We start from the raw sequence: 14,797 nt of genomic DNA, 5'->3' as shown, positions 1-14,797 counted from the left end.
ATGTACTGCAACAAATACTTTAAAAGGTTACGGTAAACGAGGTGGTTAATCTGAAAATAAACAGTTGAAAGGACCCTGAACAATAACATTACATTTTAATAAGGCTATTGAAGTACAGCTAACTCTTGCTCTTATTGGGCTGTTGAATTTAGCAAAATTTTCTGTCATTGAAAAATGCCTACAGAAAACTGCAACATGGTTGTATGGTTAATCATTTTCTAAAGTGAGGAGATTACAAAGCTGAGGTTGCATGTGCAGCATTAATTTTATACTGTTGCTGTATGCTTTCAATTGAAGTCTTTAATTGTATGATCACATGCATATTCTTAATGCAGGGTTTTTTCCTTAATACTTCACACAAATGTGTGATATTTCTAATGTTACATATTATTGTTTGCCAGGCACTCTGAGTGATTTGTATTAAGTGAATTACACTTGCCCAACTCAGTAAAGGTTAAACATAGCAGAGTAATTATGGAGATTTTTCTGGTAGTAGATTCCACAAAATAATCTAATTTACTCTCTAATTTTATCTGCTGTACTTTACCAAGACTGCAAATAGATTATAACATGTTTTGGGAATAGTAATTTAAAAGAGTTAAAAAGAAGCCAAAACCTCAGGGTATAACTGTCTGTCTGAATACAGTAAATTAATAAAGGCTCACTATATTTTGTGATAATGAACATAAAAAAGATGTGTGAGTTAGGTATCCAAAGTAGCTCATGTAACTGTGCATTATGAGCGTGTAACTGAGGGCCGTATGGAATGTGTATAAAAGGCTTGAATTTCATTTTGCTGTTCTCTGACACTTGAATGATTAATCTTTGTTATTTTTAATGACACTTTAAATTATCACTTTTATATTAAGCTGATTCTTTGTCTCCAGTGTCTGAAATCTGATTGCTTCGCTGTTTTGTGGAAATGCTTCATTGTTCTTACAAAATAAAGATGTTTTTACTTTATTACAAAAGCAGTTTTGCTTTATGCCCAGAATTATTCCACAACTAATACATAAAAAAGGAATCACCAAGACGTCTGGCAGATCATTTTTTTCTTCCGTGTTTTTAACAGTGGTGACCTCATATTAGATCACATATTGGTAAGCTCTGGATTCAACTCTAGGTTTTCTTGAGGAAAATAATCAAAGAGAATAAAAGTATAGCACACAATTTAGATGTCTGAAAACTATATTACCTTGTTTCTTGACAAAAAGGAGAATTCATGTAAATACTACCATGTTGCGTGAGATCCTGTATGACAAACTTTTGTTGCCTAATGTGACAAGGTCTAATAATTTTTTTTTTTTCCATAGTTTTATTAACATCTTAATTGCTGGTTAGTAACCATCATAGTCTGCTGCCTCACCATGCATGTTACTTCACTTTTCCAGAGGCTGGCTATGGGAAAAAGAGCATAGTAAGACATGTGTTGCTTTTAGATGGATAACGATGGAAGTTGGTGGATATCCGGGAAAAGGCACTATATGTCATCAAAATTACACTAACATTCTGTATAGTCTTTTATCATTCCTTTGCAATTTTGTCAATCTCACCTTCTCACATCCAGTCAGTTTTTTCTGCACAGCCTTCCTTCTTGTTTTATATCCTGACTGTCAGTGATAGATCTAGCACATTTATCAATTGGCTCCATTTCTTTCTGTTTTCATCTTAGCCTTCAGCAGATTATATGCTACTCAGATGAATTTAATTTGCCACGAATGCTAAAACAAATAATCAAAGAAGCTATTTTACATAATAAAAGAAGATACAAAACTGCATATACGGATGTGTCAAAGTCCAGACTTGCCTTACTCATTTATTTTTCTTTAGGCTTGGTTTTAGTGCAGCCTTAACATGTCTAACATGCCATTCTCACAACTAAGTTTCAGTGACATTGTTTCTGTTCACCTTGACAGTGTCTGGAAAGCTCTTCTGTGTTCGTGGACTGCCAGTGTCCAGATGCAGACAAAGAGGTTCAAGAACCAGGAAGAGCATTGTTTTCTTAGATTTTTTAGATGGTCTTAAAACTTTCTTGGATTGTCAGATTTGCCTTGGAGGTGGTGTAGTCCAAGACTTCTAGGTTCAGTTTCTTTGTGTTAACTTCAACAGACTTGTTTAATCTAATGAATTTACCTGGATAGAATACAGGTAACTAGAATACAAGAAAGTGGGACAAGAGGGGAGAAAAAAAAGTGATACAGTTTCGGCAGCTCCTGTTCACATCTCCTTTTACAGATTTTTCGTGCTCGAGATAGGAGATGGATCATCCTTCATTACCTTTGATTACCACTAAAGCTCCTGTTTTTTCCTACATGTTAATTTTTCATCTGATCCGTGATAGGAGGCTTCTGCCTTTGTTTTGGCTGTAATGATGGTAAAATACATATAAAAGTAATCCAAGATGTATCTTCTCATATTCTTACTTTCTGTTTTTGAACCAATTCTTGCTATTTTCCTCTTAGCTAGGATCTGTTTGCAGTGCTATCCACATACTCCTCTACTATTTCTTCAGGCGTTCCTTTTCTTAAAGCTCACAATACATCCCCCCCGCCAACTTATATAGTCACTCAAATTTCCTACACTTCTTACAAAACAAACTTTTTGTAGTTCTTTTGTTACTATATCATGGAAACAGGATGCCTTTCCTTATGGTATGCCTGGGTAGGATATGTCCCTGGATGCTTTTAAGACTGGTTTCTTTCACTTAATTCCAATAATGATTTTTTTTGTGCTGCTTTTAAATGTATTGAATCAGAAATTTGACCAATAATTATAGTAGTATCATAAATCAATATTAATGTGGTAATTAGGTGAGTCAAAAGGCTTTGTGTCCTAACAACTTACCTTTCCAAGCAGGTAAGAGCATTGGTTCTACTAACATAATTCTAGTAAAATTTCAAATGGAGAAAGCAATTAGGTTGATTTTTGTACATTGGCCAGCCTATAGAGACCAAAAAAGTTAATTGTTGTAATGTGCTATTCAGTTAATATTTCGAAAGAATTCAATCCATTCCTGCCCACTAAGCCATTGGTTGATAATGCCAGAAAGGAAGACATGAGGTAGACCTCACACACACACACACACACACCCCCAGCAGCAAATAAGAATGGTTCTGGATCAACATCCAGTCATGATTTGTTGTCTTGGCTTGGGGTTTTTGCTAATGTTACTGGTATTTTATTGTGGACTCTTGGAGTGATGAAGAATCTTGGAAAACTTCTTGTTTTACAAATTTGTATCACATAAAGGGAAATGATGGTTGCAATGGCAGAAAAGTACTGAGGGTACTACATGTAGCACAAAATGCTACGTTTAGCATAAAAAGCAGATAGTTAAAGGCTGAATTATAAACCCTCCCCCCACCCTTTACATGTCAAAGGGAGAAAATTCTATACAGAAACTTTGCCAACTTGTTGAATTTGTCTTTTGAATTTTTTTTAAACCTGTATCTTATTCTGAAATCTTACATCTTACTGAAATGGCTATCTTTTTACAAAAAATCAATTACTATACTTTATATAATATACATTGCCATTCCTTGTGTAGTACGGGCATAAGTCTGGCATGTTATAGTTAATTTAACTTTTCAAGCAGTAAGTCATTTCAGCTGTATCTGCAAAATGTTTTGGGTGGTGGTTTGTTTTTTTTTTTATGATGTGGTTGTGTTATTTCATTTTTCTTAAATTTTAGTTGCTATTGTCTAAATACCTTGGATCACAATTGAGAAAAACTGAAGATGAAAGTGGAAGATGATGAGCTACTTGGGTGGAATTAATGCAGTTGAACTTAATTTTAAATGTGATACCAAAGTATACAATTTGACCATCTAGTTAGAAGTTCATCTCTAATGTGGCTCCTCGTAAGTGGCACCCAGGAGTATTATATATAAACACTCCTTCAATTTATGTAGACTTTTCAAGCAGAGGACTTGTGTGTGCTTCTCTGGTAACACTTTAAAAAAAGTCAATTTGTCCATCAAATCACCCATATGTTCTGTTTTGCACAGCTATGAAAGATTTCTTCTGCTTGCGGGAGGCAGTCTGGAGATCAGTGATGTTACAGAAGAGGATGCTGGGACGTATATCTGCATAGCAGATAACGGAAATGAGACGATTGAAGCTCAAGCAGAACTTACAGTTCAAGGTAGGCTGAATATTTAATTTTCAGAGAGAACAGATCTCCATATGACTTTTCACAAGAGTTTTATTGTGTGATCAGTTAAAGATCCTGCTGGTTTTTGTGCACCTTCTTAAAAAAACAAACAAACAAACAAAAAAACCCAACAAAAAAAAAAAAACCCAAAACCCCCTCAAAAACCCCACAAACACTCCCCCAAAACCCCCCACAATTCTGTTATATAGTGTTACATGTTACTCTGACCTCTTATCCAAACTGCTTATAATTTCATAAATATTCAAATGAGGAATTTGCTTATATAATGCATCTTGAGCATGGCTAAAAGCTGCTGTATATGCTCATATAATAGTACATGTGATCAATGCCATATACTTTTCTAAAGGAGGGCAAAGATCACAGTGTGGCTAGTCACATCTGCAAATTGACATACAGTATTACTACTTAGGTCTTCCTTGAAAAGGGCATATATAAAGTATTTTTCATAATCCTTAAATATACTGTTGTTTTTAAGGACTTTGACAGAAGATAAAAGCCGAGATACTGTAGTACCCTGATTCATTGTGTGTGTAACTGTCTTGCTTACTCTTGAAAGCTATTTTTACTAGAAACAGCACCGAAATGTTAATAACATGGATTTAAAAACATCTTTCTTTTGTAACCTGTGCAAATAAGGTAGACTTCTGAAAGTGCAGGGTGTAGGTTTGGCTTCTTCACCTTTCTTACATTTCATGAGGAAATCTGTCTCTTTATTAATTGGATCTTAATATTGGTTTAAGATTCTTCTGCTAGAATTTACTGGCATGGAAGAGTGGTTCATATATGCAAGTATCCTTGTAAGAGCTTGTTTTACAATGGATTGTGGTATTAGAAAGTTTGTCTTAGAAGTATGTCTGAAGGGATAAATTTAGTCACTGAACAACCATTAAGGAAGGTTTATCTGTAGATGAAACAGTTATGACAAAAAAAAGTATTGTTTTACATTGTGAGTTATCCCATGAAATGTTATGTAAAGGCATGCTAGCAGAATTCTTACTTCTCTATCAACAGAAGTCTGACAAATTTTGGTGCTCAAGGCATAATATATTTAAGGTGATATATTTTCCATGTCTTACGTGGAACTTCAGAAATACAGCTGTCTTTCTGGTATAGAAGAGCTGGAGAAGGTCAGTTGGGCTTTTAAAAAAAAAAAAGTTAAGAAAGGGCAGTAAGTTTTCAAAGAAAGTTGATCATTGAGCTGCTTAGTATTGAACAGCTAAATTCTTCCTCTTTAGGGAAATCAAGTATGAAAGAAGGTTTATATTAGCATCCGCAGCATTTCTGCATTGTCACAACTATATTTAGCCATGTCTGTGTAAAACTGAACAGTAACAAGGTGCAGAATTTGTTTCCGAACATGTCAGGGGGAGTTTTCTCCTGACAGTACGTTGTCAGTGCTTGCGTTGCACTGTTACCTGCTACCTGTAGCTTTACCTTGCATTTTATTCCCCACTGGTCTTAAGACTAGCTTTCTGAGCATGTCTTTTGCCTTCTGTAGGTTACTGGTACAGAAGCATTTTAGCTAGCTCTGCCCTTCTTTAAAAGTTGGGGAAGAATATCTGAAAAATGCATTCTCCGTGAGGCTTGTTCAAATGCAATATAGCTGTACTTTGACTCGAAGCGTTCTGAAAGCCAGCAAATTCTAGTCATGCAGAACCACCCCCCCCCCCCAGTTTTCTTAGCTTGTTTCTTGGGCCAAAAGAATGGAGATAGGTGCTTTGTTTTTTTAAATACATGCTTGATGCTTCATAGCACTTTATGATAGTTTTATGCAACTCACTGTGTGCTGTGTTAATTCAGTTCTAACCTATATATTTTACAGAATTGGCATGAGGCTTTGAATTTTTTAGGCAATGGCACAAATTAATAATATTAACAATATGATGTAATCAAGCTAAGAAAGTAATCAATAAGACTGAAATTATAGCCTTAATTTAGGATATATAGCCAGGTCACTTGGGGGATGAAAGTGACTTTGAGATCACTCTTTGCTCCTTATCTAAACTAATGTAAGTGATTTCTTTATTTGGTTGTAAATATTTAGAATATGTTCTGCCAGGTTTTTTTTGTGCTGCAGTTTTCTTATATGCCTGGCACCAAAAAAAAATTCTTTTAATGCTTGAATATTAAAATTTATTAAAGATTATACAGAATGCATTTTGGAAAGTTGCATTTGTGATTTTACTACTTAGTTCTAATCTTAATTCTACTTTTCTGAGAGGTCACTGTAGAGAGTAATTGTATTTCTGCATTACTATAATTTGGTGAAGGGTTGAATAGTTTGAGTAACTGTTATCTGATCACTGTATCATTTTCTTCTAGACTAGAAAAATTGTCATATCTTCCTACCTAATAACTCCATGATTGTGCTTAATTTAAGCTTCTTATGTCATTCTTAGAAATTAGTCTGGCAGAAGTTCATACAAGAAATCTGTTCTTTGGGTATTTAATTCCCTCGTCTCATCCCTTTTTCTGCATCTCTCTTCAAACACCTGGGTTTTTTTGTTTGGAGATTTCAGTAGCATACTAGAGGGTTGTACTAAGGCAGTCAATCTTTTTTTCCTTCTATTAACATGTCACGATGGCAATTCAGTGAGACATTTGTAAATCTCTACTTAAGTGTGGGTAAGATGGCATTGTTTGACAGTGTTAGGACATTTAAAGTGAAATGGCGTTCCTGTTGATGCCTCTTAACTGAGCACTTTCCTTGCACTGCCAGGTATGGATTGACTGAAATTTGCAGGTAGTTAGAAACAACCTGCTTCTTCCAGTTGTAAGCTTAAGTTATGCACAGAATAAAAAGAATGCTCGTTAAATGTTGCTTTGCTCCAAGACCAGTCTTTCTATATTCTTTAACAAGGATATAAAAACCTGGAAGCTAACATGCTTCTCTTTGATGTGGCACCAGTGGCAGCAAGCTGCCATGCATCTGCTGCATTGGACTGATTACCTGAATACCCATTGTTCCATGGCAGTAAGGATGAAATTGCTGAACTTCATCATTAAAGGATAGGGTGCTGTGAAGATGCACATTGCCCCAAAGTGAGGAGACACCTTGAAGCAAACTGACAAGACTGCTCTGCATCAGAGAGTTGCAGAAAATAAAAGTTGCTGGTTATGTGTGTGCAAATTGGAGATTTCATGGACCCTTGTGTCATGCACCAAATTTTTGACTTGCACATTTCAGAAGTGGTTTGAATATGGAAGAGAACATGAAATGTCCTGGAGGAAGATAGTCTCAGCTCCTAAAGCTTAATATTTCTGAATCCCATCCACATTTGAGATAGTCTTTAGGGACAAATATCAAATGGATAAAGTGTGTGTACAGCTTTGTACTTACTCACTTTTCCTTGAGTTAATCTTGGGTGCAAGAAGCGTATGTCATCACGGTCTCAGGCCGAGCACCTTGAAAGCACCTTTGCCAGGGTAGGTTACTGCCCATGAAGGGAGGCAATAATTTGGTGCCTGAAAAACTATGGTACAAAGTAAAATTTCCATGAGCTGTGTTGACAGTGTTCCTTTCTCTTGCTGTCAGCAGGAGGAATGGTGCTGGGTACCAGATTTATTTACAACACATGTAATGAATTGAGACCATTGGAAAAATTTGTTTTGCTCTCATGAGCAATGAAAGAATCTGTAGTATTTCCGTTAGATAAGAGTGGAAAGTGATGAAAGAAAAGCTGGGGAAACAAGTAGTAAATGTATTTAAAACGTAGTCAGCTGGCTTCTGTTCAGTCTAAAACCTGCGGCCTGGAAGAGCCATAGTGGCAGTTAAATACTGAGAAGGTTATAAGTTCGTGCTTCATCTGGGAAATATTTCAAATTTATTACTGTGCCCAGCACCCCTGGGATTTCTGCAAATACTGTGACGTGAGTTAGATCACTGCATGAGCTTCCTGTCGCCTGTCTTGGTGCTTAGGTTGTAGATAATGAATTTAGAGGGATTTTTCTCTTTCAATTGAAATATTTACTGCAGTTAATACTGAACCAGAAAATAATGCACAAAAAAATTTTCTATTTTCATTTTTGTTATAAAATTGGTATGGAAGCTCTGTAGTCTTTAAAATAAATGAATCACTGTATTTGTGTGAGAAGAGTCAAAATTGCTCCTTTTTTTGTTGTTGTTGTCTATGTTACTACCTTTCAATGTTTTGTTTTTTTTTTTTTTGAAGTTGTGGAAAGTTGGCTCTTGAGTCATCTCAGTGGACATTCAGGACAGCATTCAGTGTCTGATAGCGTATCTTAAATACTATGCATTAAATGCCTTGCTGTGTTAATGTACCAAAATTAAAAATAAAATTAAAGGACAGGTTTATTTTGGGCATCTGTAGTGATAAATTAGATGTTGCACGTGGCGGTAGGCTGATCACTACCTCATTTGTGCTGCCAGAGCAAATTGTATGGAAAAAAAAAATGCAGAAGTGGTGTTTTGATAGAATTATCAATTTTGTGCTTTGAAAGGATTGCTGGAAATATTTTCAGTGTAGCTGAAAAGCCTTATGCTAATGGAAAATCCGTATTCTAGCAAAAAACCCATATATTGCAATGTTGGTCTTGCAGTGTAAGAAAACAATGTTTTTGTGCTTTCTGTACAAGGGCTGGGTACTAATCTGGATAATAAAAGAAAGCTAGATAAAGTCTATATTTTGTCTAGCCAATAGGTTTTAAATTAATAGTCAGTGACACAAATCAGATTTGAAAAGATGATGTTATTACAGCACAGCAGAACTGTAGTTTGTTGAGGGTCTAGACTATCCCAGCTGAAACATTCCTCTGTCAGTGTAGCATACCTAATGCATTGTCACATGCAAAACCATCTCAGATGGTGAAATTGAGGGTCTCTAGCACTTGGAGCAAGGTTTGGCACACCCAAAAGAAGGAAAGAAACTTAGCTTTCATGAATCTGTGAAAGTGTGCTTAGGTCAGACTTTGAGAAGTGATCTGTAACCTTTGTAGTTGTTCTGCTTTACTTTTCATTTAGCTGTTCTATTTGCTGTTCGTGTAATGGGTGTTTCTAGTACAGAAAACACTTTGCTTATTGATGGCAGGTAATTATTTTAAGTTTTTGTATTTGAAGATGTTAGCTTAAAAACTAGTTGTGATTATGCTCCTATTAATACTTTTTTTTTCTATTTATGGGTTTAATTACTGTTGTTTATACTTGGGAACAATATAGTCTCAAACTGTTTTTAAAGCCTCATCAATAGCTTTAAAAATGGCTCCCTGTTACACTATTATTGAGAAACAGGACTTTGGTCAAATAGCTCCCTTCCTGTCATTACAATGAGGTGAAAATGTACCAGGAAGCGTGAGGTAAGTCAAAATGTGTGGCCCTTTCCCTGTAACTTTATCTTAAACATCTCATTTCAAACATTTTTTTTTAAACATCTCAAAAATTGTTGAAAAAGAACTGTTTCTAAACTTACTGCATAGGAAACAGGCTGACTCCTTTGTTGCATCATTATAATCTGTATCAGTGACAGTTGCCTTCTTTCCTATTGAGGTTGAAAAGAGGCAGCATTCAGTCCAGTCTGTTAACGTTTCCTTGTTTTGCACAAAGAGCAGTTTTATTCAGTCTTATTTACTAACCAGCCTGAGTTAAACTTGTTGAGACTTTCTTTAAAAGCAAAACAAAACAATTGTAGAACGAAGAGCCTTAATGTAAAGAATCTTAGACTTGTCTCCCAAAAGTACATCTGACCAAATCTTTATCTGTGGCAGATGCTTTGATAAGAGATAGTGCCATCCTTCTCAGGAAGCTGTAGACATTTGAAAAGCACATTAAATCCTGTAGCAACAGAATAATATGTCTGGGTGACTCTTATTTTTGCATTAAGCTTTCATTATTATTGGAAACAATTCTAGGGAAGAAATTTGAACCAACACTGAAAATTGCTAAAACCTTTCTCATACCTTCTAGATTATCTTTATTGATTTCTGTTTCTAATTAAGTTCAGTGCTGTATCTTGATAATAGGCTGCACTTCAATTATAGATTCAGAAGATACTGCACTAAACCTGATGCTGTCAAAGGCTCATACTTGGGGCAAAGTATTGTTTTTTCTGGCTATCTCGGGACTCCAGTTGGAGGAAGATGTTAATAGTAAAAAATAATACATCAGCTTTGTGCATGTTATTTCTTTCCCTTGAAACTGTAATGTGACTTTTGTTAATGATCTTTGTTCCATAGTGATACAAAAGAAACACAGTAAGTCAGAAGAGTCTGATGTGGGCAAGGTGTATAAACTGAACTCACCGTAATTTTGGTCAGTACCATTGCACTGCACTGTATTATCTGAAAAAGACTTTCTAATAGTCCTTACTGCTGCTCTTAAGTATAGTTTAGTGTTTATGGAGTTGTATAGTTTACTTGTGCATTCAACTAAATATGAATATAGATACTTTTTGAGTAATTTTTGCCTCTGTCACATTCGTGTTCAAGGGTAATGTGAAAAAGTTATAAACAAATATTCAGAAACATACATGGAATGGGGAGGAAGGAGATTGTAGCATTATTTTAAGACTACATCACTTGCTTAAGCTTTACCTGGTGACCAAAAATGCCTATCTACATGAGATGCATAATTTTTAATACTAAATACAAACTTCCATGAAAATAAATGGTTCTTTGCATCATGCAAAACATCACATTTTCATTTTGTCTAAAGATACTGTGATTTCTGTTGTTCACTAGTATTATGCAGGACTTGGGCTCAGCAGAACCTCTGATTGCCTCTGTAGCTGCTCATTTTCTAAATCTTGCTCTGTAGTCAGTGAACCATTGTAAATTTTTTTTGGTATGTTTTGATAATTTTTCTAAGACCAGGAGGAACATTTGTCCAGTTCTTGCTGTATTTCAGAAGCATAGGACAGTAAAGCTTGTTGAGGAGAGCTTGCCACAATTCTTAGCAGGGGCACAAAAATTTGTTTCTTTAATCATATTTCCAAAAATGATGAAGGAGCTTTGGCATTTTGAAGGAGGATTCCCTTGTAGCAGTGCAAATGTTTAAAATTTGGTGGTGGTATTATGGAACAACGAAAACTGAATGTTGTAACGAGAAGCGTTGGGCAGCCTTCACAAGCAATGATCTCTGCCCTGCTGCTTCCTCTTGTTTTTCAGTGTTCAAAGGGGGCAAACACTGCATGAAGCTTAGGGCTGGGATGGTTTTCTGACCTTACCTGGGGTCAGGGTTGAGCAGAGACAGCTGCTGTCTGTGCCTTGTGCTGTGCATGTGAGCAGTGTCAAACTGCTGTGGTCAGGGCAAGTACAGGATGATTATTGAAACTTGATAGTGAAGACAGGGGTTATGTGTGTGCCTTGCAGAGGTGCATCCCTTCTGGTATGAACCATCCACAGGTCAATGAGGTGGTGTGAAGGCTTCACAGGCTAGGCACTCATTACAATAACAGATGTTTTTTGGTTTAAACTGTGCTGCAGAGGTATGAGTGTGGTATGTTCAACTATCAGAGCATGATATCCACCCATCAACAGACAAGGATGAGGAACTGGAAATGGGTGTACCATCTCTCTCAAGCTTCTGGCACAGGATATGAAAGGCTACGTTTGTCAACCTGCAGTCAATCCCACTCTTTGATCATGCTGTGACTGGAAATGTCATGCCCCTGCTGCATCCAGAAACACCACCTTGCAGCACGTGCTCTTCCCAGCAGCGGTGACTTCCTGCTAACCAGCAGGAAGGACAGTGGATGTGGCAGTTCTCTGGGTTTGGACACTGTCCTGAGGACAAGCTCTCTGGAGCAACCCAATGGTGGTAACAATGCAGTGCAGGTGGAGCCAGTCTCTAGATAATAGTGCTGCAAGATAGGCTTTTTCTCTTAAGAGTGTCTTTCTGAGTAGTTGACAACCATTAATCATGAGGTTGTTCTGCATGAAACATCTGTAATTCAATAGACAATTCAATTATATTTGGAAAAAATTTCTTTGTGTTATGTGGGTGGTGCATAGTTTTCAAACAGGTTTTTGTGGCACTGAAAAAATTGCAAAACAGCCCGAAATGGTTAAGTGTTAATGAGGACAAAGATTAGATCCTTTTGGCTAAGTGCCAATAAGTGCATTGCATGAGGGTGGGAGGTAATGCCTCCAGAACTGCACATGCAAGGCAAATGGGGCTCACTTTGAATTTAAAAAAAGCTTTGTGATTTATATATATATATATGTATAAAATATACCATTAAGAAAGACAAACCCAAATTATCGGTAACCCATACAATTCACACAAATGGGTTTCCTTGTAAATGTTCTTGAGTAATCCTTGGGGATAATGAAAATGTTACTAAATTAAACAGCAGTGTCTTAAGTATCTACAGTGTAGAAACTGATACTGAACTAAGGGAATTGTAAAAGCTGGTTTCTCTTTCAGCTAGACTTTCTAATAAATTAAGATCATATTAACAAGGGTTTGAACCAGCTGCTGCTTTATGGAAAGAAATACTTTCTCCCACAGAATGGCTTTTAAAAAAAATAAGCTAAGGTTGCTATCAATACCTTTGGCCTAGACAGTCAATTACAGAAAATGCATGTTTTTGCCTAAGTTTCATATTTAGATATATTTGTCTAGCGTCTGTGCTAAAAATGTAGTTTGGAGCAGGATTTACCTGACACAGGATTTACTACCCTGGTTCTGAAATCAGTTATGTGATGAAGTATGTAACACTGCAAATTAGAAGAGACGCGTGCTGCAGTACAGGGTGGGCAGTCCTGCATTAGTCAGCCTTCCACTCCCTTCCAGGTTTTCATTCAGTATGCTGCTTCCTTGCACAAAAATGCCCATCTGAAATAATACTGTTGAGATGACTTTTTAATTTTGGGAAGACATGCAGTGAAGTCTGCCATCTCTATTTTCTATATGGAATTTCAGCTTGTTTCTGGATGATGTGTTTTCCTTTAGATTCTTTGGAACAAAGAACTCTAATTCCATGAATTTTGTCATATCATGTACATCATGCATGAATATACATGGTACACTGTATGAAGCATGCCGTTAGGTTCCTTGTGTGTTAGGCAGGAGGAATAATTAATACTGGGTGGAAAGTTCATCCTCTGCACAACTGACCTGATGTTTTAAATGACATTTTTTTCATACAGTGATGTAGGAAAGGTAAGCCAGTTGGGTAGCCCAACTAGTTCATTGTTCCAAGTGCTCTTGAATACTTGATAAGGATTGAAGGATATAGTAGATATAATCATAAACTAGAGATAGACTATAGGTTTTTTATTATTGGTTTTATTCCATATCAAAAAGAGATGACAGTTAGAATTTCAATTTAAAAAATCAAAGCTGAAAGATTCAGTAGTAATTTTTAAGTTCCATATGCCAAAGACTTCCAAGAAATTTGAATGTGTGAACTAAGAGGCTCATTAAAATGCCTTCTTCCTCTAAGTGAGAGCTCTTTTTATAGAAATTGTGCCCTAAATGGCAAGTATTTTTTTCTATATATCAGGGTCATCCTTCCATGTTTAATTGGTTGAATCAAGCTTTAAGTTTGATTCTTGCATTTATGGGTTTTAAATTTTTTTCTTCCACTTCAACAGACTTTTGCATTGTTTTTGCATCACCAAATTTTGTGATGAAATCTGAGGGTGATGTTAAAATGGAAATGCTGAAGAACATGATGCAGTACTTGAGTCTCTAGAGAGAGACCATACCATAAAGTATAGATATACTTTCTTTCAAGTTAAATTTTTATGGTAGTTAAGCTGACTCTCATACCACCAGATAATTTATGTCCCTAATGGGAGCTAGATTATTGCAGTTACTAGATGTCTCATTATAAAAACTATATAGTCCTTGGCAGGGAAGTTTACCCCGAAGTTACAACGATGAAACAATTCAGTGATTTGTTGTAAATAGGCGGGCTGTTATCTGTGGTGACTTATTCCCTATGCAGTCTTGCAGTTAATTAGTTTGTCTTCATTATGAGAATAATTTAAAAGAAAAAACACCATGGAGTTGTGATTCCTCAAGTAAACACAGTTTCTTTAGTTACAGTGTCAATTTAACTTAAACGTGCTCTTTTGTAGTAGATGTGAAGACCCTTGAGGCAGATGTGATCTGTGTAATGAAGTTGTTATATGCTCTTCAGTAACACTTCTGAGGCTCTCCCTTCAGAAAGGTGCTGGAAAGAGGCCTATAAGAAAATGCAAACAGGATCCAAGACACCAGATAGAAGGAAACCAGGCTCACAGCAGGCTAGTTAATGGTTAGTAAATGGCAGAAGGATATTTGTATATTGAATATTTTTCTAAACAATCCTGATTTCTGGCAGCTCTGTTAGTCTTGTTTATTTTCAAGTGCTGACTCAAAGTTTTCTTCTATGGTCTTTCTCTTTTGCATTCTTAGGTGTAGTCTCAGTATAGTCTTAAACAAAGCATTTTACAAGTGAGGACATAAATTGCTATACTGTATGGTAATTCAAAACACCAGTGTGCTCTAAAAAGTGGCTCTAGAAGTGGCATTCCACAGGTTATATGCCTCTGACTCACATCAGATGGTTTTAGTTTCAGTAAAGTATTTAGTTCTGTAAATAAAACTCAAGTACAAGGGGGCTTTTTGTGTTCGTCATAAGTTACAATACTTGAAAGGCCCAATATAAACCTCCAGGA

At 36.1% G+C, this 14,797-nt stretch overlaps 1 protein-coding gene across 1 annotated transcript in view; it reads left to right on the top strand.

The window, feature by feature from the left end:
• The window catches only part of NEO1 (neogenin 1), a 221,306-nt gene that overhangs the window by 104,733 nt on the left and 101,776 nt on the right, over window positions 1–14,797 (top strand). Inside the window, exon 5 of the mRNA XM_075713990.1 lies at window positions 4,008–4,144. Within this exon, the coding sequence (XP_075570105.1) occupies window positions 4,008–4,144 (137 nt within the window). The remainder of the gene's footprint in view (window positions 1–4,007; window positions 4,145–14,797) is intronic.

This window comes from Pelecanus crispus, chromosome 7 (assembly GCF_030463565.1).
Source record: "Pelecanus crispus isolate bPelCri1 chromosome 7, bPelCri1.pri, whole genome shotgun sequence".
In the NCBI taxonomy this organism is placed as follows: Eukaryota; Metazoa; Chordata; class Aves; order Pelecaniformes; family Pelecanidae; genus Pelecanus; species Pelecanus crispus.
The sequence above is the reverse complement of the archived record's forward strand: the minus strand, read 5'-3'. Positions and strand labels throughout refer to the sequence as shown.